This window comes from Gymnoscopelus microlampas (assembly GCF_963454915.1).
Source record: "Gymnoscopelus microlampas genome assembly, chromosome: 7".
Lineage (NCBI taxonomy): Eukaryota > Metazoa > Chordata > Actinopteri > Myctophiformes > Myctophidae > Gymnoscopelus > Gymnoscopelus microlampas.
Window position 1 is genome coordinate 37,749,724 of NC_139944.1, and position 26,597 is coordinate 37,776,320.

General features: G+C 39.8%; 3 protein-coding genes across 4 annotated transcripts; 2 read left to right on the forward strand and 1 right to left on the reverse strand.

Moving 5' to 3' along the window:
* Nucleotides 1-1,591: 1,591 nt before the first annotated feature.
* Nucleotides 1,592-8,841, forward strand: mybl2b (v-myb avian myeloblastosis viral oncogene homolog-like 2b). The gene is made up of 15 exons (XM_084062566.1): nt 1,592-1,850; nt 3,079-3,175; nt 3,359-3,430; nt 3,531-3,623; nt 4,068-4,288; nt 4,398-4,530; nt 4,616-4,693; nt 4,925-5,143; nt 5,417-5,689; nt 5,769-5,911; nt 5,992-6,091; nt 6,936-7,043; nt 7,734-7,841; nt 7,943-8,077; nt 8,185-8,841. The coding sequence occupies exons 1-15, from the start codon at nt 1,756-1,758 to the stop codon at nt 8,311-8,313; spliced, it is 2,004 nt and encodes a 667-aa protein (XP_083918692.1). The 5' UTR covers nt 1,592-1,755; the 3' UTR covers nt 8,314-8,841.
* Nucleotides 8,842-9,963: 1,122 nt separating this feature from the next.
* Nucleotides 9,964-21,074, forward strand: rpn2 (ribophorin II). 2 transcript variants are annotated; one of them, XM_084062790.1, is made up of 18 exons: nt 9,964-10,122; nt 11,239-11,426; nt 12,179-12,274; nt 12,484-12,659; nt 12,822-12,897; nt 13,125-13,259; nt 13,664-13,840; nt 14,980-15,098; nt 15,270-15,375; nt 15,655-15,746; nt 15,845-15,959; nt 16,058-16,252; nt 16,361-16,447; nt 16,546-16,641; nt 18,077-18,152; nt 18,443-18,572; nt 19,711-19,803; nt 20,308-21,074. In XM_084062790.1, exons 1-17 carry the CDS (start codon nt 10,110-10,112, stop codon nt 19,760-19,762), a joined length of 1,929 nt encoding a protein of 642 aa, XP_083918916.1. In that variant the 5' UTR covers nt 9,964-10,109; the 3' UTR covers nt 19,763-19,803; nt 20,308-21,074. The 2 variants fall into 2 exon arrangements, with proteins under 2 accessions (XP_083918916.1, XP_083918917.1); XM_084062791.1 differs by lacking the exon at nt 19,711-19,803.
* On the reverse strand, nt 20,680-24,015 carry ghrh (growth hormone releasing hormone; the record flags this gene model as incomplete). Its single annotated transcript, XM_084062792.1, has 5 exons — nt 20,680-21,365; nt 21,512-21,625; nt 21,742-21,846; nt 22,442-22,546; nt 23,936-24,015. The coding sequence occupies 5 exons, from the start codon at nt 24,013-24,015 to the stop codon at nt 21,350-21,352; spliced, it is 420 nt and encodes a 139-aa protein (XP_083918918.1). The 3' UTR covers nt 20,680-21,349.
* Nucleotides 24,016-26,597: the final 2,582 nt, after the last annotated feature.

Here is a 26,597-nt window from a genome sequence, read left to right on the forward strand (position 1 = left end):
ATGGGACCTTCTGCGTGAGTACTTTTTACATTTGGTACTTTAAGTATATTTTGATCCCAATACTTTTGTATTTTTTTGATTACAGGACTTTTACCTGTTTTAAGAGTATTTCTACATTGCAGTATTGATACCTTTACTTAACTAAAAAGACCACTCACGATGAATGAGAACATAATGGAAAAGTACTCTCACTGGCTATGATGATGAACCTGGCTAGTTCATTTTTTCTCCAGCAAAAGACATAAGATGTGCCGATTTAAACAAGTGTTTCACTCACAAAAGGTTGAACTTGTTACTTACCCAAAGACTTCTCCATGTTTTCTTCTGACCGTCTACGGAGACCCAGCTTTACCTGTTACCTCAACAACCAACCGTGTCAAATGAATGATTGTGCCTCCATTTAATCCCACCTGGACATTCCTGATGATGATGATGATGGGGGAGAGCCTAGGCTCTACAGCCGTTTAACACGAGAAAAAAACTGTTTTATTTTTATTTTTACCGAATGGGTAAATTCCCTGATTAGACTTCAGTGACATCATGTTGGACGTGTTGCTATTATGAAACGAACTTAAAATGACAACACTTATTTATTTATTTACTTAATGGACGTTCTCTAATACACAGTTTCCCAAACAATGGGTCGGGACCCATTTATGGGTCGCGGATCTATTTTGATGGGTCACGAGTAAATATCCCCTTAATGTTTTTTTTTAATTTCCTACGTTTTGTTTATAATTATTAAAAAAACAAAACAATAAAATCTTAATCTTAACTCATAAATAAATGCCAAAAATCAAAGAAATTCCATCAATTCGAAAACAAACGTAGTAGTTAGAATAGCAGATCTACAAACAAAAGTAGTGAGAATAACAACGCGTCCCATCGCCACGCGTTGTGAGCTTGTAGATCTGCTATTTTCACTTGTTTGGGTCACGGCGAGACATTAGCCCTGAAACGGAACCACTTGTTCCTGGTTTGATAATGTTTTACATTTGCAACCCGTACATCTACATAAACGTTCAGATTTCAAATATAAAGTGCTTACCCGACGGCAATGGATGTAAAAAGTTAAAGCGCTTGGGTCTAATTACCCGTATCTTCCGTATTGTTTAATAAAAAGCATTTTAATCCGATTGGTGGCCATTTTTTTCATATGCTCTCATCTATGCGCTCCTATCGGTTTGGAGGTGTATTGCACTCTGAGACATTATACAAAATAGAATTAAGACATAGAAAATGGCCGCCAATCTGATGAAAATGCTTTTTATTGAACAATACGGAAGATACGGGTACTTAGACCCAGGCGCTTTAACTTGTAACATCTGTGGCTTTTGGGGTAAGCACTTTATATTTGAAATCTGAACGTTTATGTAGATGTACTGGTTAATTTGTACTGGTAAATAAATAAAAAACAGGAACAAGTAGCGGCATGACGCTTGTGACAGACGAGCGTCATGCGAACCATGGCTAGGTCTCGAGCTAAAATGTTTGGGAACCAGTGAACCAGTCAGGAACCAGTGCCCTGATACGTCACTTTCTAGGCATATCCGGTTTCCGTAGGCGCGAGATAGAAAATGTTGAGCGCGGACGACAAGCTGTTCCAGGCCAGCTGAGCGGACTATTCATATTCAACTGTAGTGTGTGGAGCGTTTACTAGAGTGACTGGACAGCTTTAGCTATGCGGGCGGCTAAGTTGGATTCATAATTCAGCAAACCAGTTATTAGATCTAATGATATAGCTCTAGAAATTACATGCGTATGACGTGTGAAGGAGAAGAAGAAGAAGTCGTAAGATTACTGGCGGGATTGACAACAAAAACAGTGGAAATGTCCTGGTGGTCGCGCGGGTAAGCTGAACGGATCATGTTTATTAATAATAACATCTAACGATCATCAGGATAACATGTACACATGATCGATGTACGTGATCACTATGCATGATCACTGCATCAGACTGGGGCGAGGGTTTAGTGGACGAGACTGTTTATTGTTTATTGTTTATTTGGATCTCCATTAGCTACTACCTTAGCAACAGCTACTTTTCCTGGGGTCCACACAGAAATAAATTACATTAACATGTGAACATTTTACATGACAGTATAAGAAAACAGTTAAAAACTTAAAATACAACCAACGGTAAACAAATTAAATCACTCGATTATCATTGACTTTGTGTTAGTTTTAGATTAGAATATCAACAGTGCTGTGCCGCCACTCCGCCAGTTTAGGCGCAGATTTAGGAGCTATATTTAGCAGACAGACTGAGACAGGTGACATTCCAGAATTTCCAGTCCAACAAAAATCCATGTCTTTCTGTAGATAGATTGACTAAAGATCATAAATGAGAGCTGCAGCTGTTTGACAGTAGACTAGCTGCTAAACCCTGAAATTTAGCCAACGAAAAAACAAAGAGAAGTCAGTCAGACAGACCCAAATGCTAAAGTTAGCACCAGTGGTGGAAAGTACAAGTACTTAAGTACAATTTCGAGGTATTTTTTAATTTACTGGAGTATATCCAATTTTCAGTACTTTTACTGTTCTACTCCACTACTTCTCAGAGGCAAATATTTCACTTTTACTCCACTACAATTATTTGAAAACTGAAGGTTAATACTAGTTACTTCGTAGTTTTTGATTATTATCACAAAAGCACACGTTAACCACTTCAGCCCTATATACACATCTTCAAGCTCACAATGCGTTGCAAGCTTGTAGATCTGCTATTTTCAAAATAATTTCATACATTTTAAAACTTGTGAAATGGGACATTTTGCACAATGAGTACTTTCTGCTTTTGGTACTTTAACTACATATTTTGATGCCAATACTTTTGTACTTTTACTCAAGTAAATTTAGAATTCCAGGCTTTTACTTGTAAACAGAGTATTTCTACATTGCAGTATTGATACTTTTACTTAAGTAAGAAATGCGAGTACTTTTTCCACCACTGGTTAGCACCAAACCTGTTGTTGCCTTGCTACTCTAGCCAGACTAGTCTAACCAGCAGCAAATGGCAGTGACTTTACTGATCAGCTTTGTCTGTACATGTTAATCACCAAGTTGTTTTCTTCTCAGTGAGGATGGAGAGGAAGCCATGTGTCATGACACTGACTCTGATGTAGCAGAACAGAGAGACAGTGGAAAAACGAAGGTGAAATGGACACAAGAAGAGGTGAATGTCCCAACTTGTCCCAGTCCCACCCTTCCTGCAAATGGCCATCACAGTTACACACACACACACACACACACACACACACACACACACACACACACACACACACATACACATACGTAGCCAATGTTAAAACACAGTATGTCTTCTAACACAGTTCTGCCTATTTGATCACATTTACAGGACGACAACCTCAAGGCTCTGGTTCAAAAAGTAGGACCAACTGATTGGAAATACATTGCCAGCTTCATACAAGTGAGTTTGAACATTTCTTCTTTGTATATTTAGTAACCATATTAAAATACAAGTCTCAGTCTTTGTTTTGTACTGTATAACATTTAGATTTTCTGTTCAGAATCACACAGAACAGCAGTGTCAGCACCGCTGGTTTAAGGTCTTGGATCCAGACTTGGTCAAAGGACCTTGGACCAAAGAGGAGGATGAAAAGGTAAATGCAATATATTGGCCAGCAAAGCAATATTCAACTAATGGCTGTTTGTCCGTAATATTACCTGATGTGACAGTGACTATTTGGGTCAGCTGGCTAATTTGGATAATTAGTGGGTGTGCTTTAGGAAAGAACCCAGTCCGCTGTTGTTTCCACTATTTATTCTCAAAACCATGGCTCGCTCTAGTTCAGTCATACTTTCACCTATTCCCACACTACTATTCAGGAACACTACTAGTCTAGTTGTATTGTGTTGGTTTACTGTGACCAAAGGTCCGGGTATCAGTCGGTAAAGCTTTCGCCACACTTAATGAAATACTTGAAATTATTGTGTGACTGCTTCATCATACTTATGTTTACTGTAACAAACAAAGACCCCGGTGCTTTAATGTTATCTGGCTCTGGTGACCTATTCTCAGATTAGATGTACTTTTATCTTGTCAGGTCATAGAGCTTGTCAACCGCTATGGCAATAAACAGTGGGCCCTGGTAGCCAAGCAACTGAAAGGCAGACTCGGAAAGCAGTGTCGAGAGCGTTGGCACAACCACCTCAACCCTGACGTGAAGAAGTCCTCCTGGACGGCAGAGGAAGATCTTGTAATCTACAAGGCCCACAACATCCTTGGAAACCGCTGGGCTGAGATTGCCAAACTGCTTCCTGGAAGGTAAGGTGCCCTCTTGTGGTGATCTGCATCAGGAGGCGAGCTTAAAATGTATTAACTATTGGGTTGTATATATTTATTAAAGCCTTGTTCTAACTTTTAATTTTCACAGGACGGATAATGCTGTGAAGAATCATTGGAATTCTACCATTAAACGCAAGTTGGAGATGGGCTTTTATGCTGCGGTGGTCTTTAAACCAAGTGAACGTGAGGAGTTTCTTGCCCGCATAAATAAAGACCAGCAGGTGGGCTTTTTTCCAGTGATATATATGCTGATTTGCAAGGTGTCGTTGGTGTCGCTTAATTAAATCCCTCAACTTGTTGTCACAGGCCCCCCATTGTTCTGAAGGTGTCGCAGACAAGGACCAAGAGCAGAACACGTCTCCACCACTAAGAGAAGAGTCAAGAGTAAGACCGACCTCATAGCTTCAATCTTGTAATATAATAAATGTCAATAGACTTCAGTAGAGTAGAACATGTTACACACAATACATTTGCAATATTCATGCTTTGATTTCATGATTAGAAGAAAAGTCTGCACAAAAAGCTTGATGCTCAGAATAATCTTTACTGTGTAAATAAACAAGCAAACGTTTTCCAGTATTCTCATACATCCTATTTTGTTTGGAACACTCGCAGGAAACGGTTACTTATACTACTATAAAAAGTGAACCAGTGGAGGCAGCAGGCCCTTCAAATGCTGCCGCTTCTTCCCAACAAACAAAGGATGGGCCGAGCATCAAAACTGAGCCCAATGCTTCGGGAGAAACGAATGTCACCAATTGGGTGGTGGACAGTTCTGGTTTTCTCTACCCCACTGACCCAGCATTGAAGGAAGTGATGGACTTGGTAGATGGGGTAATAATGCTTTAACACACATCTCAAGTCACCCACTTTAATATGCTTTAACACACGTCTCCAGTCACCCATTGTGAGTTTCTCCTCTGTCCCCCTCCCCCCTCCCTCCCTTGAGGACAATGTGTGCTCAGTCAGAATAATAGAGGTTTTATCACAGTGTCTGCATGCCTTTTTATATGTAGTAGGATTCGAACCCGGGGCCTCATGCTCTAACCGACGGAGCAACCAGGCACTGCATGCATTACTAAAAATGTAAAAATCGCTCCCTGTCAGGACCTTGATGGGTGGTGCAACCTGGCTGCCTTTGATGATCTGCTCGAGGAAAATCAAAGCCCTGAGCGCCTCCAGTTCCGCCTGGAGGGCAGCGCCCTTCAGGAGCTCAGTAAGGGCAAAAGAGGGGAGCTCATCCCCATATCGCCCCAGGTCACGCCACCACACGTGCTCAACCGCCGAAGCCGCAGACGCATCGTCCTGTCTCCCAACTCCAGCAACTCCATGACTCCCAAGAGCACTCCAGTTAAAACCCTGCCCTTCTCTCCGTCGCAAGTAATGCTCTTCAGTCTTGTTGCAATCCTTAACTGCGACGTAGCAACAATGCAGTCTGCTTAATAATGTGTTGTTTCAGTTCCTCAACATGTGGACCAAACAGGACACCCATGACCTGGAGAACCCGTCCCTCACGTCCACCCCGGTCTGCAGTCAAAAGACCATCGTTACCACGCCACTGCAGCGGGAGAAGTCGCCCCTCATTCAGAATGACAACTCTGCGTATGTCATCCTGCATGTAACCCTGAAAGACATGAGTGTTTCTGTCATTCTGCATTTGCTTACACTGTGTTTTCATGTAGGTTTATTACGCCCAAACACAAATCGGAGCTCCACGCAACGCCTCGCACACCAACACCGTTCAAAAATGCAATGGCAAAGTATGGTTCTTTGCAACCTATGGTGAGTACCTTGCACACATACCGGTAACGCAAAATCACTCAAATCACACATAACGAACATGTTTGGTGCCAAATTTGTCATTTCCAGTTAAATGTGTTTTATTGTAATTGGTTTATTGTAATTGTGCATGCAGTTAATTGCCCTTGTTTTATTTACCTTTACTTGTGATTTGCAAACCAATAGTTTTGTATTATAGCTGCAACATGCAATTTCTGACCATGAGAGGGCAGCAAATAGACTCCAAAACAAGACATAGGCATCTAGTTGGTGGGCTATGTTCACAGACTCACATTCATTGTTCCTCCTTTTTGGTGGAACTGCAGTTGATTACCTTCCACATCTGCAATTTCCTTGAAGTGAAAGCCAATTTAATGATTCTGTTTTTAGTAAAGAATGTTTTATTTGTGTATGCAATGCTTGTATGCAAAAAATACATTAGTTGGTAACCACTTACAGTAGACATTCAATTTGAACTATATATAGGCTGTTATTTTAAGAGGTTATTGTATAACTGCCTGTATATTATACACACATGTAAAGAACAGTGTTATATCTCATATGTTATAATACCTGTCATTACCTGTAAATCCCTATGTGGGGCACTTAAGAAACAGTGAGGAAAATGGTTTATGTTAATATAAATGGATAGACGATTTTACAATCCTTTGATGTCTTGAGGTCCAAGTAATTGATCTTATTCAAATTACACCCATTCATAGATAATTGACCACTATTAGAGGGATTGTAGACTGTGTAAGTTCACTCCTTTCTCAAGCAGTATATTTCGGTATTTTGTTAACATGCCCAACCCCAGTTCCTGATCTTTCCCCCCATTATGTCTTAGCCTCAGACACCTAATGAGGACGACATAAATGAAGTAATATTGAAAGAGGCTGGGATTTCGCTGGACGTGACGGATCAGACGCCTCCTGGGAAAAGACACAGACTGTTGGTGAGCATGAGACACTGCTTTGCTGCTTCACTCTTATTGCCATGTGAACATCTACACTTTTCTCTGTAAAGGTAGCTCTCAAACAGACTACTACAGATAAGTACAGACTGGCAGTCGAATGAAGTTGGTTGGAAGGTGTGAAAAAAAGTTGCTGAATGCACCCGAGCGCCTACACCGACAGACGGCTTCTATGGTGCTAAAAATAGCCTGTGGCTTGATGTCTTTTTCAACAACAATCTGAAGGTCGAAAGCCGACCGAGCTTGCCGCCGACATTGGTGCGGGGAGAGCTACCTTAATGTAATTCTATAGGCATCAGCCATCATAATGCCTTAATTAGAAGAGGCTATTCATGCTAAAACAGCCGGATACAGGATAAACAAATTGATGATGATTGCGGCCCACCCCAGTAAAGTGTATGTGTGGGAAATGATGAAAACGCAGAATTAATTTTCTTGTCATGTATGTGTAGCCTTTATTTTGAACTTAAAATTACAATATCCCAAATCTAGTCTCGTATCACAATATCTAATCATTTTTATCCCTCGATTTTGTAACCCTTTTTTCACCCAGTGCCAATTTGCTAAGTTATCCTGGGCACTACACAATATCAATATATCGCCCAGTTTAAATGTTAATGAATCTCAAATGTTGCTTGTCAAATAGAAGGTTGCCTTTTTTTTTGTCCTCAGAATCGGCGCCCTATGAAAAAAGTGCGTAAATCCCTGGCCTTGGATGTCATAGACTGCAATGAGACGGTGCCTGCCAGAATTAAGTCGGAGTCCAAACACTGCATAAAGGTAAAATGAGGATATAAATGTATTACTAACCTCTCAGTGTTTCTGACATGCATGCTTCTTTTTTCTTTACTACTTTTTTTTTCTTCTTCTCCTCTTTCCAGGAAGAGCCTTCACATTGCATTTCTCTGAACATGTCGTCATCATGTTGCATCAAGAAGGATAACATTTTGGATCAGGGCTTCCTTTCTGGACCCACTGATAGTGCTATATGTTCCAACATAGCACCCCCAACGCCTGTGAGTTCCCAGTGAAATAAAAATGAACGAAAGTCTCAGTGATACAACCCCCCCACCATATTTTAATAATGCTGACCCCCCCCCCCCCCCCCCTTTATTCATTTCAGATGTCCAAGGAATGGGAGATAGTTGTATGTGGAAAAACTGCAGACCAGCTAATAATGACAGAGAAAGCAAGACGCTACTTGCGCTCACTAAGAACCTATGCACCAAACCGGGCTCTCATCCTGTCTTGAGATGTCTCCGGAGATCACCTCCATATACCAAGATTTTACTTAGACAATGTTTTTGTGTGGTGGCTAACTTGCTGGTAGAAAAACAGTGTTAAGAGCTGTACATTTTGAGATTCTTGATACCTTAACCGTTAATGTATGGAGTAGGATCAGTCTCAGCATCTTTTGGTAGTTACAAAACAGAATTTATGAAGGTAATCCTTTTTGGAACTATTTTGTAAAGAATAATGAATGTAAAATGCTACATAAAGACAGTATTGTCTTACTATTTTATATTTGCCATCAGTTAACATGTTTTTACATTCCATAATGTATTCCTGTTTCTATTGACATATTTTAATAGTGAAAATCACTCAGGTTGAAATACGTTTCCTAAACTACAGTTTATACAACTAATTGGACTAGTGCACTAAGTAGCAGTAATGCATTTTGATAATAATATGACTTTAAAAAATGTTAAATTATAATGTTATGTGCCCTGTTTAAGATATGTGTACATAATGATAAAATGGAAAATAAATATAGTGAAATACAAAAACATTTTCGACGTGAAGCTGTGACCTGTGTACATAACCGATGAGACTTGTTAACCCAGTGGTTCTCAACCTTTTAAGGCGGCGACTCCCCCCCCCCCCCCAAATACTCAGATTTGAACTGGGTACCCCCAACCTGCCAAGTACTTGGAATTGTAGGAGTTGAGGCATTACGTTTATTTTGACACGGTTCCACAGATAAATATTGTGAAAATAGCCTATCTACAAGCTCACAACGCCTTGCAGAGCGAGGCGTGAGCTTGTAAATTGTCTATCTTCTACATTTTTGCCTCTTATATTATTTGACAATTTGGCCAATGTTTGACAAATTTGTATAGTTTAGTTTGTTTGCTTTTGATGCAGGTCTTTTTTTTGTTTTTTGTTATTCAAAATGTCTTATAAGTCCTTAAATTGTCACTTCACTTTCATCTGGGGACCCAAAAAAAGAAAATGTGGGGACTCTCCTGGGTATCCCGACCCACAGGTTGAGCACCACTGTGTTAACCAATGAGAAACGGCCAGCGCTGTGCACACTCTACTTGTCAGCTCAGCCTCAGCTGTGTGTGTGCATAACCTTAATAGGGAAGTTAGGCGAAAAATATGATATCAGATAATAAGAAAATGCTATTTGTGGACAAATAATAATTATAATGCTTCTGTATATATTAAAAAAATATATATATACATTTAATACATTGTTATGCGGATTACGAAATTGTTCTATTATCCTGATTGGAACGTTTGCTGCACAGTAATTAATTCCTGAACCGTTTACGTAATGACTATATCTGTGTCTTTGGGGTTTGTGATGATATTTTTTCCCCAAACTGTATTAATGTACAAATAGACAGACTGTCACAAAAGAAAAACGGGAGATGATTTATTTCTGGTTCACACATTTTCAAAATAAAAGCTTTAAAATAGACTAGTCTAGTAGCAGTGGTGGAAAAGCTACTTGAATGTTTTACTTAAGTAAAAGTATCAATACTGCAATGTAGGAAATTCTATGTTAGGGCGCGGTCCCACCAACACATAGTTGTATTTTACCATTTGATACCAATACTTTTGTACTTTTAGTCAAGTAAATTTTGAATAGCGGACTTTTACTTGTAATCATAGACTGTAGCTTGTAATAAGAGCATTAAGCATTTATTTTGAAAACAGGAAACGACCAACCGGATATCTCATGCTTTTTCTGACAGCACTCGTTCTAAAATACCGGAACTAGTGTCGGTTTCTGGTGACGCTGCATTAGACCTGCAAGACATGGCTCATTCTAGTAAGTACATTATCTTAACTAACTTCTAATTTAATGTCACATTTGTGTCTTTATTAGTGGTTATTGGTTAAGATATGTAATATGATTGAGTCGCCATTTTAAGTAATAATGGAAACACTACACACAGGACGTGCCGCGCTCTAATGTATATAGTAGCTAGTTGGCTAAAGCCTGCTGTGCTAATATCAATGAATGAATAGATTCATGAATTCTGTGATTGATTGACTGAATACTTTATTATTAACAGTTTGCAAAAAGCTACAGTGGTATTATTATACAAATGGTGCTTAAAGGATAATAACACTAAAAAGCCCTGAGGTTTTGGTTTCCATTGTGGTCCTGTGTATTGCAGTGGTGTAAAGTAACTAAGTACATGTACTCAATGTGACCTGTACACATTTGAGGAAGTTTTACTTATTTTAAATGTTCAGATACTTTTACTTCTACTACACTACATATCAGGCAAATATTGTACATTTTACTGAACTATTACTTTAAGACTTTAGTAACTAGTTACTTTGTACATCTGTATTAGTATTACAAAACATGCATTAACCAATTCATCCCTATATACTTTGGCTATTTTCAAAAGGTTTTTATATATATTGAACACTTGTGAAATGGGACATACATAGTATATACACATGAGTACCTTTTTTACTTTTGGTACTTTTAGTACATTTTGATGCCAATACCTTCACTCAAGTACATTTTGCATACAGGACCTTTTCTTGTAACAGAGTATTTCCACATTGTGGTATTGCTAAACTTATTTAAAGGAGTAGTTCACCCAAAAAATTACTTATTTTCTATCAATTGCACACCCCATGAAGCCTTGAATCCATGGATTTCTGAATTGAAGGCTTCATGGGGTGTGCAATTGATAGAAAATAAGTCATTTTTTGGGTGAACTCCTCCAAATGTGAGTACTTCGTCCACCACTGGTATTCAATTCATCGAGACATTTATAGACCTACAATAATATACAATAACATGCAAGGCATCATCTATACAAATGGCATTTTAAAAACATATGTCAAGGTGTTCAACCAAAAGAAAATGCAGGTTGTGTGTAACAGTTTGGATAAATCACGACTCTCTCTCTCTGTACTCTAGGATTGCTAGGCCTGTTACTGGTCAGCCTGGCCGTTGGAGCCCAGGCTCTCACACCATCCCACTACCTGTCACTGTCGGACGTGGGGAGACTGCAGAACCTATTGAGTCAACCTCTCACAGACCTGGAGTCGGCCTACTACTCTATCGTTGGGCTGTCCAAGCTTGGAGTCTCTGTTCCTGATCAAAGTGTAAGAGGATGAATCGTTGGGAGAAGTTGAGACAGAGGCAACCTTCTGACTTCTAACGCATATCTGTCATTTTTAGATTTCTTTGGCTATTCAAAAATAGCAGATCTACGAGCTTGTAGATCTGCTATTTTTTGGAAAGAAATCATGAAAATGTGTGCAAATCTTATACAGTTTGTTACTCAAATCTTTGCTTCTGGGGGTCCCACTCCCTGCAACAAAATATTTTTAGATGGGGGTCCGCGGCCAAATACATATCCTTTTGGGTGGTCCTAGACATGAAAAAGGTTTGAGTTAAAAATGTTCACTTTAAAAAACATATATATTCAAAGATTTGCACAAATTTGGCTCATGCCTTTTTTGAATACTTTTGATTGAATACTTTATTAACAGTTTGCAAATAGTACAGTGGTACGATTTTTACAATGATGCTAAAAGTATAACACAAAAAGCCCTAGGGGCTTTTGTCCATTGTGGTCCTGTGTATTCAATTCATCAAGACATTTAAAGACAATAATGTACAGTAATATACAAGACATCATCAACATTAGTAGCACTAGCAATAAACTCGATTGTGCTTGATGATGCCAGCAGTATATGTCCAGAATGTAGATTTTTCTCATTATTAGGTCAAACTTATACGACACATATATGAATAGTAATCTGTACCTTTATCTTGCATAAATAATAGTTGTCATTGGTGTCACTGTCATTCTATGACTTAACAGATTTTGTTTTTGTTTTTGTCTCTGCAGGAGGCATGCCAGTTCCTTAAGGCCCAGCTTGACCCCATGAGTCTAGATTCTGTCTTCTTCGCTGCTGAGGCCAGTCAAGCCCTATCGGGATGTGAGGTATAGAAATTCTCATCCTTTTTGCCTAATACCTAATTCTTTCATCTTTATGTGATTCTGTAAAAACAAACAATCCTGTGCAGTTTGATGGCTATAGCCATTAGCTGTGCACCTTACTCTCTAAACTTATGTTTAGAGCTGTGATTCCCATTGTGGCAACCTATTCTGAACATGCACGCATCGTGCTGTTTTGCTGTTTCCTTCCCAAGATCCCCGTGTCCAATGAAACCCGCGACATTCTCCTGGCGGCGGTGAGCGAGGACTCGACCGTGACTCAGATCCACCGGGCTGTGAGTGCACTCAGCTCATTGGGGCTTCCGCTGGCATCTCAGGAAGCAGTCGGTGCCCTGGCAGCTCGCATCAACAAGGAGGACAATGTCATGGCGTGAGTACTTTGTAGTTGTATGTGTTCACACTGGCTAGAGCGTACACTGTAATAGTACAGGTTCGTTAACTTCGTCCACTCCCACCTGCATTGTGGTTGGACAGTGCTGGCAAAGTTATTTGTTTCGCTAATGTGCTATTATGTTATGGTCTCTCTGGACAGCATAACCATTGCCCTGCAGACAGCAGCCCGCCTCTCACAGCAGGCAGAGCTCGGAGGAATACTGGAGGAGATTGAGGTGAGCTACCATTCGTCCCAGCAGGAGGTGGTGCTGTGGTTCTGACCAAATCACTCTTAATTCACATGTGCATAATTAACGTGCATGAGATGCTCTTAGTCTAAATCAGAGCTGTCCCAATTAGTGAATGAAAGTGATGGTTGTACCCTTCAGCTGAGGTTTTTAATTTGTTTAAATCTTTTTATTGTGTTTTAATATTTGACTCTGTCACCCCCACCCCAAATCAGGACCTGACGGCTCGTTTGGATGATCTGGGTGGCGTCTACCTCCAGTTTGAAGAGGGACTTGAGGCAACTGCCCTTTTTGTGACTGCTGCATATTCGCTGTCTGACCATGTGGATATGGAGCCCCCCCTAAAAGAGGTATCATCATTAACCACTTAAAACCTCTATCACTGAAAACAGGGCTTTAGTCAAACGGACCTGAGTTAAAACTGTACTTGGTACAATGCTCTTCTTTTTCACTCTACACCAAATCTCCACCAAATAGCCTGTGGAGAAAAGATTGACTTACAAATAAAATTCAGTCATCTGTGACTTCTTAACCACACAATGATCTTTAATGACTTGTAGAAAATGTTGGCTAAACAAAGGTCAAAGCTAAAATAAAATCATGAATGGTAAAACTATGTCTTTGTCTATGTTTACGTACAATATATGCTGGAAGCTGTGAATAAACATGACATGTTATGGTTCTTTATGAGTACAATCCAGGCACAGTTTTCTAGGGTGACTGGTGATAATGCTGGATATTTCTTCCCCCACAGGACCAGGTCATTCAGCTGGTGAACTCCATCTTTAGCAAGAAGTCCTGGGACTCTCTGGCTGAAGCTTTCAGTGTGGCAAGTGCTGCTGCTGCCCTTTCCAACAACCGCTTCCATGTACCAGTTATTGTCTCTGCTCAGGGCCCAGCCACAGTCTCACACAGTCAACCAACCTTGCAGGTAAATCTACAGGGACCTTAAAATACCAGAACCATAAAGCAATAACTTTTGTCTATCTATAGTTTTGCAAAAGATAATGAATTATAACCTTGAAGAAGTTCTCTGATCGAAAGCTTGAATTAAACGACTTTCGCACAGATCGGTGAGCGGATGCTCTTTCCTCAGTTAAATAGTTTCGTTTTTTTAGTTCCAGCACGCCAGCTAAATGTCAAAGGAGATTAGATTGGGAGACGTCTGTGTTGAAAGTTGCTCCTGCACAGACTGACTACACATGGCAATCATTTGATTGCGCTGTTCTGTGTCTGCATGAATGAATGACATAGCCTACCCCTTACAAAACGGTGACTCTGTATTGAATGCAAGTGTTAACCATGACGTTCTTCTGCCAGAAGTGAGCATATTTCCGTTATGCTTTTGGTTGAGTGAGCTCTCTCGCACAAAACCTGCTACAGGAGCTATATATCAACCAACTGAAAGGATGTCTGTTATCAATCGTGACGTTCTTTTGTCATAAATGAGTGGCTTCCATAACATAATTGTCTGTGAAGTGGCTGAAAGTCTCTTAATACCCTCTCTCCACACACTCTCTCAGAGAGCTCTTACCCTCTACCCCCATCTCTCTTCCCAACGCGTTCCGACCCACGCAGATGCCTGACTACCCAAGATGCTGCAGTACACCGCACATTAACAACTGGGGCACAAACACTAATCAATGGTCCTACATTGCCTTTGTTTATCAAGGCCCATGCACATATGTTGTCTGATCGACAACCAGTGTAGCTAAATAATGAGAGATGAGAAAAATAGTTCATTTATTATCAGACCTGTGGACAGTTTGGCTTTTAAAATATGGTAATCTTAAACCTTCAGAGAGTTTCATCCTTTGAATGCATTCCTAAACTGGTAGTCGGCCACCAAGAGCCAGTGAACTGCTCATTTTCCAGCATTGTACAGCAAAAACGTATACATCTCAAAAGCCCATACTGTAGCATAACACTGCAAACAACATGAACAAATATAGCCTTTTAATTTCTTGAGAAACATGCATTACAAAGAAGTTTTCGGCTAAGTTAAGTAAGTCGCTTGTGCTATCTGCAGTTTTAATCAGCTCATAATGCTGGTGTTTGTCTGACTCACAGCTCCTCGTTACCGATGTCCTTTCTCGACCCCTGGCCACAGCCAATGTGCTGGTTGAATCTGCTTCTGCTGTGGCCTCCAAGAGTGTCATACTCAGCCAAGCACCTTTCACCCTCCGAGAGTAAGTATGACTAGAGAAAAACGTTGCTTTGGTGCATGTTTTTGCTCTAATAAACTGCCTTGATGTTGGCTAATTTTATGGAAGAGGCACTATGGACCTTATTGTTCTCAATAAATTGAGACAATTGTGGTTTATGGATGTATTCATGCATCCATCCCTCTTGCTTTCTAGTGGTGTCTTTGAACTGAACTTCATGTCAAGTCAACCAGCCAGTGGATACTACCAGTTCACTGTCGCGGTGACTGGGGACAGTCGATTGGTTGCCAATCATGTTGAGGTAGGCTCGTATTTGGTATTCAAAAGTTTCCTCTGCATTGTTTGCATGTGGAAGATATTTATTTATTGCACTGGATTTCATTCCCACTGATGGCTTTGGCTGTAATTGTAATGGGTAAAGACGCATGATGCAAATGATTCTGTGCTTTGGTAGTGGTGCCTTCACAAAAAAATGTGTCTTGTCAACACAACAGTGGACAATTAGTCTTTTTTTTACTGGATTTGTGATGTGACTTACCTTTTTACCCTCTTATGTTCCTCTGTCCAACTTCACCTGTAGCTGAAAGTAAAGGTGTCCACCGAGGTGGCCATTACCAATATGGACCTGTCTGTTGTGGATAAGGACCAGAGCATCGGCACAAAGACCACCAGGTCAGAAAGGACAGTTGATGAACAAAGCCGTCTTGACGTGATGTGTTGAACAATATTGTTTGGTGGAATACTACATGTTCTCTTCTTTATTTACCCAGGGTGGAGTATCCTCACAAAGCCAAGAGCTCCTTAACAGCAGACGGCCACCAGAACTTTGCCATGTCCTTCCAGCTGGTTGATGTTAACACAGGAGTCGAGCTCACCCCTCACCAGGTTTGTAAGAGTTGGAAATCACGGCCAGCAGCTAAACGCAGTGAAGTTTGTAATTTACTCACATCAATAAAATCTCTCTCGATTTCTTATTTTCTCAGACGTTTGTGAAGTTGCATAATCAGAAAACTGGCCAAGAGGTCGTGTTTGTGGCTGAGCCAGACAGTAAGAACCTTTACAAGTTCGAGCTGGATACGGCCGAGAGGAAGTCTGAGTTTGATTCGATGTCTGGCACCTACTCTCTTCACCTCATTGTTGGGGACGCTACCCTGGAGAATCCAATTTTGTGGAATGTGGTGAGTGTCGAGGCAGTGGGTTGGGTGGGCCATAGGTTAATTTGAACTTGTGATAGACCAGTTGGACTGTCACATCAAAGACAAAATTGTTTTTTTACCCTTGAAAAGGCGGATGTTGTTCTGAAGTTCCTTGAGGAGGAGGCCCCCGCCATTGTGCAGCCAAAGACTCTTTACATCCCCAAACCAGATATCCAGGTAACAACTCGTTTAACTCCTCGGTTAGATCCAAACTACCGGTACTGTTTTGTGAATTGGATAGACCGGATGATGATAATTTCCTACTGTGTCTTCAGCATCTGTTCAGGGAGCCAGAGAAGAAGCCTCCCACGGTGGTTTCCAACGCCTTCACTGCTCTCATCCTCTCTCCGCTTCTACTGCTACTTGTTCTGGTGAATACATTTAGCATTTTTATGGTGTGAATGTTTGTGTTGTGAACTGTTGTTTTTGGACACCTAAATATTGATCCACTGAAGTTTAGCAAACTGTCACTCTCCTACACAGAGGTCTAGGTCACACGGACAGAAAGACCTCTGCCCCCATTGACTGATTTATATAACCAAGTACTTAACTCTGTTTGTGCAATACTTTTCATATTTCAAAGCTTACCATGACTATAAACTTACTTGAGATACAGAATTCTATTCTGGATCATCAAATTCTTCTTTTTTTTTGTTACTTATGTCATCATTGCATTTTAAAGTGTTGAATAATTAAATTAAATTAAATTAAAAGGTCTGGCCACAAAGAGCCCTTGGACAACATTAAAACGTGACCTATTAACCGCGCAATTATGTTTGGGCAAAATTGACTCGGTTAGATACGTTTGGTAAGGTCTCCCCTGGGTAAATACAAAGCCTAAAATGAAATCCATTAATAGATAAATGGTCCCTGTTAATGGACGATGTATGGCCGAAGCTGTAAATAGATGGTATGGTCCTTTTAAGGCTGTGAATAGATTGCATGATCCTCTTTTTAAGGATACTACATAAACACCAGGGGTGTCCAACTCATTTTAGGTCATGGGCCGGGCTAGGCAAAATGCCACTTAATCCGAGCCGGACCAGTTTTGCACTTGCAAATTAGCCTTGAAAAACAATCTGTCTGTCTGTCATACAAAATTTGTGCCTGGCGTAACTAGGACAGCGGCAAATTCGGTGAGTGTGTCCCATATGACCCCGAGGTGCGCAGAGCCGAATGGCAATTTCCGAGAACTGAAAAAACAAAACCGCACGAATATCTATCTGTCGGTCTGTGGCCAACCCAAACCGTTGGCTTCACGGATTGGCGGAGCTTGGGGCAGTTGTGTTTGACTAGTATAGCGTCCAGTCCTCTGCTCAGGACAGTAGCAAACTTCTTAGACTTAAGATGCACCTGATTAATGTGTGGTTGTAGTGATTATGGTTTCTGCATTTTGCTTAGTCGATCATAACGATCTATGGGTGTTAACTGATTAATTGGCTCAAAGTTTCCTTTTAACATAACCAAATGTTGTATTTCTTTGTTAAATGTGCTATATTTGGAATGGTTATTGTAGACAAGCTTGTTTGTTTGATCCTGCTGTGGGCAAGCTGTGTTCATTTTCCTAGAAAGGCTCTTCATAATGAAACCTTGATAGCCAATGAATGAGACCTTTTGATGAATGCAGCTTTTTTTCCCCCTTTCTTTTTACAAAACAATGCTGTATGTTTATAGCACCGGCAATGAGTATTGGCTGACTGTTACAAAAGACTAATCAGTGTTGTGCAGAAGACCATTTTCCAGTTCTTTTGTTTGTGGCCCTGTGCCTTGCAAATAACAGTCTCTTATTTTCCCTCTCGTCTCTAGTGGCTTAAACTCGGGGCCAATGTTTCCAACTTCACCTTCACTCCCAGCTCTGTTCTGTTCCATATAGGACATGCCGGTTAGTATTAAGCTTTGTTTTGTGCCTATCACTGGGGAAATGACACTTGTTGTCTCAGCAATGTAATTTACTGTTAATAAAGGTAACAATGTAGAAGGTTTTGGTGATGCATAGGCCTGTGCATTCCACTGTTAATATTAGAATATATCACTGTGTTGTTTTTTTGAATGATACATTACCGATTTCTTTTTACAATGAAGAAAATAAGCAGTTAAAACAACTACACATTGTTAAAACATTCGGCATTTGATTTGTTTATATTAAACATTTTTTATCTTTCTTTGTCTCAGCCATGCTGGGCCTGATGTACGTTTATTGGACACACCTCAACATGTTCCAGACCCTCAAGTACCTGGCTATCATTGGCAGTCTAACCTTCCTCGCCGGGAACCGCATGCTGGCCCAAAAAGCAGTCAAGAGGTATGGCCCCTGATGACACCTAGGCAACATGGGTTAAAAGTTATTTTCTAGAGGGCCCTTTACCACAGGAACAAAATCTGGCCTCTTTCAGATCAGAGGTGCCTCTGGTACTTTGAGGCCTCTTGGTAGTTCTTAAAGTACTAAAGGGCCTACTTGCACAGCGCAGGCTCCTCAGGAGGTCTCCCCAGAGGCCTTTGGCCACGCTAGGCTGTTTGCAGGAGTGGAGCCATCATTTGTAAAACCGCTATCTATTCTGCGTGGGTGATTTTACCTAAGCCATCAATATGTAGAGCCCTCAAAAGGCTAAAGTGACAAAATGGTGCCCCCCTATCACTGGCTGAAGACTTAAGTCTCTAATTGCTCACTTTTCTGGAGTAATCAATTAAAGATGCTATGGATTCTTTAGCAATGTCACGGCTAAGAATCGTCTAATAGGAGTGCTTCAGACTCATGGAGACCTTTTTAACTGCAAAGCCGCACAATTAGTTAGACAAAAATGACACTCTGACAAATGTGCCTCACTTATGGTGGTGGGCAATGTAAAAATTAAAACCAATGGGTTGTGTCCACCAAGGCGTCATTTCCCTGAACACAGTGTATGTTTTGAATTGTATTTACACTGTGCTAGAAACGGCAGCCTTGTGACGAGGTGCTGAGCGTCTGTTCTGCGCTGAGCCCTGCTCGTTTGGCATTTTTATCTGGTCGCCGAATGTTGAAAATGTTTAAACTTTTGGTAGAATGCTGTCATGATGTCATCACTGAAAAATCTTTCCGCCGTCAAGCACTCTAAGATGAGGTGGCCACCTTGCATTTTCAGTTGTAAAACAATTAAGCTAACACGCTTTAGTGAACGCACAGCCTTAATGTCAGGGCCCCATGAAATTGCCTGTGACGTATTGCTTATGTGATGTCAGTATCCCATCCTTGGTATCTTTATTCTAGGTCATAGTAGTCAATTTAACCATGTTTAAACCAGGAGAAAAATGCTGTTAATGTGATTATCAGAAATGTTGAGGTCTATCTGCTCTCCACTTCTCAAAGGTCCATCTAGCACCAATCTCCTTTTAAAGTTGGTGCCTATGTCTTTTAACCCCTCTTTCCACACTGTCCTATAAATCTCTCTTTACTCCTCTTTCAGGATTGCTGCAGAGCAAAGTAGTAGGTTGGCAAAGTATAGGAGCCTGCGATAGAGGCTTCATTTCTTAACAAATGGCTGGTCATCCAGGCTGAAGTAAGGGCATCCTTGTGGATTGCATCCTAGTGCATCTCCATATGGCCGGCATAATGCATGGCTGTGTGGTGCTCACTCACTGTAGTTCTGAGTGTTCATACGTACTGTATTTGATGCCTCTCCTAGCTTGCCTCTCACTCATCACACCACAACCGTACCCGTCATGTCCATGCCAGCACCTTCTTAATCCCTCCATTCTAGTCTTTAACACTCATGGATGTGGCCATGGTTTTGGTTGTACCACAACATTGGTGATGTTTTGTGTTGTACAGTATGCGTTCATCACCCAAGAGTCATTTCTTATGAGAATCGCTCAATTTTAGCAGGTTGTGCCGTTTACTGTGGTTGTCTGTATGCTGTACAGAGAAATGCATGACTCTGCCCTTGTGTGACTTGTCAGTAATCAAGTGTAAACCGTAGGACCAGGACGTAATGTGTTAAGATTTTATTAATCTCAAAATTTTCTAGTAAATATAACACTTTGATCTTCTTTTTCTCTTACAGACTTGCGAGCAAGTGAGGGCAAGAAATTTGAAGACGCTGGTTGAAGGTCTTATTTTAGTTTCCAGGGAAGTCATTCAAGGACACATCAAATCAGACTGTTGGAAAAAGAAAACATATTTCATGAGTCCAATTGACAATTTAAAAATGCAGTTTTGTCTTTTTTTTCCCCCACATAAAAGACGACGAGATATTGTGATGTCACGAGAGACTAGACAGATGTTCACAGACACGGATACTCTACTGAGAAATGAGAAAAGCTGTAAAGCTATCATTGCACTTCATTTTACTGTGGTTTTGCTCTTATTGTCCAACATGCCAATATTGTCTAAGCGAGCTATATTTGTGGTTTCTTAATGGAATTTAAGTGGATCCTTTTCTTTTCGTTTGTTTTGTACATTCCTGTTACTTGTTGCTAAACGCCCATGTCACCTGAAGTGACACAAAATTGTTTTACGTTGTGAATTTGCTGTTCAGCTGTAATTATAAACGCTGATGACTAATTGACAAAGCTGTAATGATAAATGTTGATGACGGCCAGCCATAACATCCTTGACACATTCATCATTAGATGAGAGGTGCATGTGCCCGGTTGATTGTGTTTGCCTATTCATATCATTACATGTAGAGGATGAGTGTTTATTCTCTTCTCTGATATAAAGAGTTGGATATTCCACAGCAAAATAAAATGATTGAGTAATACAATGGTGGCAATTCCAGGAAAGCAGGTGTTTTTCTAATGGAGAAAAATAAAGATTTTTTTCCCCCCATTTTGTCTGGCAGTGTAATCGAAGCTATTCAAAGATTCGTCATTGCTTTAGTCAAATGCTTTTTTTTTGTCAACGCTGCAATGTTCTTGATTTTACAGCACAATTGCCAAGATGGTGAAAAACTGAACTGTATGTTTTATTAATGGCTTTAATAGGTACATATTTGCATCTGAAAGGATGTTTTGATTATCATTAAAACAAGCACCTAGATTTATGAAAAACGCAGTGCTTTGGCTTCAGCACACCGCTGTCCGCTGCCTCTACTGTCCATGCACTCAGCAGCACAATAATCTGAAATGACCAAACACTTTGATTATTAAAACATGAATTCATCATTAGGACATATCAAAAAATGTATGGTTGGTAGATAAAAAAGGCAATTTGATATTTTTGTGTGCAACAAGTGGGTTTTAACATTTGTTGTATGTATTAATTACCTGGCCATCTTGATGTCCCTCCCTCTGCTGTATCTCTGTTTTCTCTGGATTTCTTCTTTAAACGTCCCTTCATAGATGTCTGACTGCCGCTTCACATAGCTCTCACTTTCATCTCTGTAAAATATCAAATTAAGTTTTGTTTTAGGTATCCTTAATGATGCATACATAAGTTTCCCCCTTAAATATTAATGGCAAAATATACTTTTGCGCAGCATTATTTTATGACTTACTCTAGCCGTTTCCCAATAATTGTCTGAAGGAACTTCCTAGCAGAGATTTGCCCCAGCACCTTTCTGTACCTGTTGGTGAAGATGGCATCGGCATGTCGTCCTGGCCTAAAAGCGGAAGGGAGCAAGACCACTTTATGTTGGTTATTATTTTTATTGCAAAACATTCTTTGAACTGTATGTTAGATCAGGGGTATTCAACCTGTGGGTCGGGACCCCCAGATGACAGTAAAGTGACAATTTAAGGACACTTAAGACCTTTTTAATACCTCAAAGAAATAAAAGAAAAATACCATTATTATATCAAAAGTAATCAACAAACTACTATTAAAACTGGTCAAACATTGGCCAAATTGTCTAACAATATAAGAAAGAGGCAAAGATTTTGAAAATAGCTGATCTACAAGCTCACAACACCTCACAAAGCGAGGCGTTGTGAGCTTGTAGATCAGCTATTTTCGCAATATTTATCTGTGGAACCGAAAATGTAATGCCTCAACTCCCACATACCAAGTGCTTATCAAGGTGGGGGGTCCCCAGTTCAAATATGATTATTTTGGGTGGTCTCAGCCTGAAAAGGTTGAGAGCCACTGTGTTAGAACACCTGAATATCTACACTGGATAATATAAAATTTCCAACCCCACTTATATTGTGGAACAGCCACTCAGACTGTAGCATCACAGACTGTACTGTGATGCTGACCGTAGCTCTGCTTGCTGCCTGGAAGGTGTCATGTGCTCCTTCAGAAGCTGTAGTGGATTCTCTATGGAGGACGTCATCAGTATGGAAGTGTCTCTCTGGCCAAACCTGAGTGATACCACATTACAGTTAGGGCTGTCACAATTACAAATTTAAGTTGACGATTAATTGTCACACAAATATTCAGATTAACGATGTAATTGTGTTTTAATTTCTGTTTGCCTTTTAGGCTTCACAATCAGACTTTGCACAGGGCAGATATGTCAAATAAGTGTACAAAGAAATAAATGACATATTTAATTTCATACTTAAAAAAGTTAAAATAGCGGAAATAGCTGATCTACAAGCTTACAACTCGTCACTTCGTAACACAATGTAAGCTTGTATATGTCCTGTTTCTGCTATTTTTTGGAAAATGTTTGAAAATGTATGAACATTTTTGAACATGGAAACGATTATGACGATTATGCCAAACAATTGCAATTAGGCGATTATGTAATAATTGTGACAGGCTTAATCACAGTAAACACATCTGTTTTCAAATGGATAGATATAGTTCTTTCTTTCTTTCTTTCTTTCTCATGGGTTGTGTTTAGACAGAGTTCTACATTAATCTGTTGGATATTTATTTTAATTAGCTTCAAAATAAATAGGGAATATAAATTTGAAGGTTTGTTGGTTTTAGCCCATTATATTTGAGGTGTGAGAATCTCATTCTAAATGCAAAATGTGCTCTCATTTTTCTTTTTGTCCCTGGTATGTAATTACTTGTTCTGCTGCTTTGCCATCAGAACTGTATTTAATGTGCAGTGTCAATGTAATATGGTGACTAATCATCTTGACCCCTTTTAGCATAACAAGAGCAGAGGACACAGTAGCCTATGACTAGCACAGTGACCTATGAATGATTTCTCTCAGCTCCCTCATCAGCCACAACACTAAGCATTTGACGAAGCAGAGGGAAAATATTAATTAAGTTTGACAGAAAATGATGCTTCCACTTCCCATGATAAGGCAATAGGACAAGCGGAGTGTAATGTTTGTTCTGTGACATTTAATAAATGTTCAACAAGAAACCTAAAAAAAAGTATATTTCATCTTATTGATGATGTTTAACATAGCATATGATGTGTGAAATCTTAATTTAGTCTTAGATCCTGATACACTTTATTCATCATTCACTGAATCCATTTATATTCTTCTGAGATGACAGTACTCCTCGGCTGATGGGAATCTCTCAATTGCATGCACTCCAAGTTTTAAACATTAATTTTCCTATTACCTGAATGAAGCATTCATTATGACCAATATTTCTGCATTTCAGCACATCTTACCGCATATTCAGAAGCACATTTATTAATCAACAAAAGACATGGCATTTCAGCATCAAATGGAACATAACATCTTTTATTTTATTTTAATTACATTAAATTCCCATTCAGAATATAGCTTGCTTATTATTTGTTTTATTTGTCCCAATACTTTGTAATGACTTACCTAATAGATGGGTAGAGAGGAGAGCCTGATAAAGATATGATGAGGCAACAAAAGACCAGCAGCACAGCTTTCTCCATCATCACGGCTAGTTCTGGTGAAGAATGGACAGTCAGAACAAATGACAGAGTAGAAATTACATTAGAAAAAACGCTGAAGCCACAGTTTCCCTTGCTTGGCCTCTTCTCATAATCTCTGCAGTCTGCATTCAAGTTGCAGCAGACAGACAGACTTGTATCCTACAATCTTTTGGAGGCAATGATATCCAAATTAATTTGGTTATCGTTGCAACACTTAATTTAATGTGCACTTGTCATCCGATTTAATATTTCAGTATTACGTTTCAATATCAGCATTTCTCACTTTACTGTGTTGTACTTGTGTGAACCTAGAGAGCAATCAGGTTAAACTTCATGCAATTCATACATATCCTTGATAAGTGCAAACAGGTTATACTTGCCTATAAAATGGATTCACATTCTGATCTTCCTCTGATCCGATCTGATTCAAATTGTTAAACGCTTAGACTTAAAAATGAGTGTTATTACAATTGTACTCTAGGAATTGCTAAAAGTCTGAATTGGTAGATGTTCAAGGTACCTTGGTGTGATTTTAGAGCTTCCCAGCAGTCCTCTCAGAGTGTGTTGCTCTCCTCTCTCATCATCTCAGACTCTCTTCTGTGCGATAGGATGGCTTGAACAACAACTGATGGACAGAAGAGTGGTCGTACTGTATATTCCTATCACTGACGCTGCATGGTCACTTTATACCAAACCTGTCATTTCCAATGACATCACACACTATAAATTGCTCTCTGCTCCTGAATTGAGTTATTATCACCATGTTCTCTCGCTCTGTCTCCCTCCCTCCTTCCATGTCCCCACACTGCCCCTCTCGCTGAAAGGTGAAAGCTGAACACTTACTTTAGTTTCATTCATATCAGAATTCAACCAAAACTTAAAAATAATGTGCCTAAGATAATGAATATAATTAGCCTACAAAATGTGTCTAATGCAGTGGTTTTCAACCCTTTTCATATCAAGGTCCATTATTTATTCTGCGTTTGAGCCACGGACCACCATTTGATGAGATCATGGAGAAATATCAATGGAGAAAAATAAATGTATCTGCTTCCATGTATGATAGAATTAACACCCTATCATGCTCTGTGGCATGTATAGAAATGCTGAGCAGGCCCAGTTGACCTCACTTTTGGATCAAGATGAGAAGAGAAGAAAATCTAAGTGATTATGAAAGATGGTTCATTATTGGGGCACAGATGGCAGGAGCTTCAGTCACAAAACTGCTGAACTGGCTAGAGTTTAAATAGGATCAGGGACTAAAGTGATGTCTCCTTTTGATCTGTGAGATAAAACATCATTAAATAGGGTCGGAAACCCTGTGCATTAATGAGATATTTAAGGAAACAACAGAAGAGCAAAGACAAATGCAGATTTCAGTGGTGCAAAAACCCTAGACACTTGTCTAAATGGATGTAGAAAAAAATGAAAAAATGATACAGTCAGACTCAGATGAGTCATCCTATAGCAAGTGAGTGCATGCGGAGCATACACCAAGAGAATGGTAGAGACCTGGCGTGAATGCTTAACCCCACCCGACAGTGACGGGGTCTGGTGGCTCTTTTATGCAGTAGGGGGCATTTTCCTGGGGCTCAATTGTCCACTTTAGATGGAAGGGTCACTGCAAATCAAGTTATTCTGAGTGAACACCTTTATCCTACAGTATGATGAAACACTTCTTGGGTGGGATTGGGAGTGGACTCTTCCAGGATGACGAACTAAATATGATGATAGTTATGTGAATCATATGCTATGACCTTCGCAGTCACCACATCTCAACCCAATTGAACACCTTATAGAGTAGATGGGAGATTTAGATTTTGGACAGACCGCCTGACTGCTGAGTGCTGAGGAACCGTCTGGGGATTTGGAAGCCATCGCCATCCGGTCTAGCCAGTCTATGTGTTGAAGTGCCCCTGAGCAAGACACTCAAACCTTAACTATTCTCTGGGGGCTGTAATAGTCCCGCCTGAATCTATTAGGATGGGTAAATGCAAAGGCCGAATTTCACATTAGGCAAATGTGTAAATGTGCAGTCACAAAAAAACAACAACAATATATAGGCTACATTATTATTAGGCCTATAGCCTACTGCCTACCACAATTATCAAAACAACAAATTAGGCATATCTTTTGTTAGAATGGTGTTCCATAGTACAATCATTGAAACTATTCTGGTACTCAACGCCTGAGACTTTATGTTGTTTTTTCCTTTAATTTGTCACCACTGTATCTGCTGCTATTACCATAGTCACACTTTCAACAAGTGAAATGTCAATATTTATCTATATGTTACCTAGCTAGCCTATTATGTGAGCATCGTTTCTATATTCTTAATGGTTATTTTGAGAGAAGATATTTGTATGGTTTGTAAATATTTCCTAACACTGTATTGAGGCCGAATACAGGAAGAGTGTGCACCGAAATGTGGGCACTCAGTAAATTGGCTATTTTCCCCAAAATGTAAAACAAAAAAGTTTTTTTGTTAAATGGTCTGAAGTAATGTAAAGTATACATGATTTGAACATGCATGAACATTTGACATTTAAGGCCTAATATCTCTACTAATTGCTACAAAACCTGTG

Coding starts and splice junctions, on each gene's coding strand:
- mybl2b (XM_084062566.1), top strand. CDS start 1,756: ATGCGTATGACGTGTGAAGGAGAAGAAGAAGAAGTCGTAAGATTACTG. Junction 3,431..3,530: donor ACATTGCCAGCTTCATACAA/GTGAGTTTGAAC, acceptor TTTTCTGTTCAG/AATCACACAGAACAGCAGTG. Junction 3,624..4,067: donor CCAAAGAGGAGGATGAAAAG/GTAAATGCAATA, acceptor TTATCTTGTCAG/GTCATAGAGCTTGTCAACCG.
- rpn2 (XM_084062790.1), top strand. Junction 15,960..16,057: donor TCGAGCTCACCCCTCACCAG/GTTTGTAAGAGT, acceptor TTATTTTCTCAG/ACGTTTGTGAAGTTGCATAA. Junction 18,573..19,710: donor GCCCAAAAAGCAGTCAAGAG/GTATGGCCCCTG, acceptor CTCCTCTTTCAG/GATTGCTGCAGAGCAAAGTA.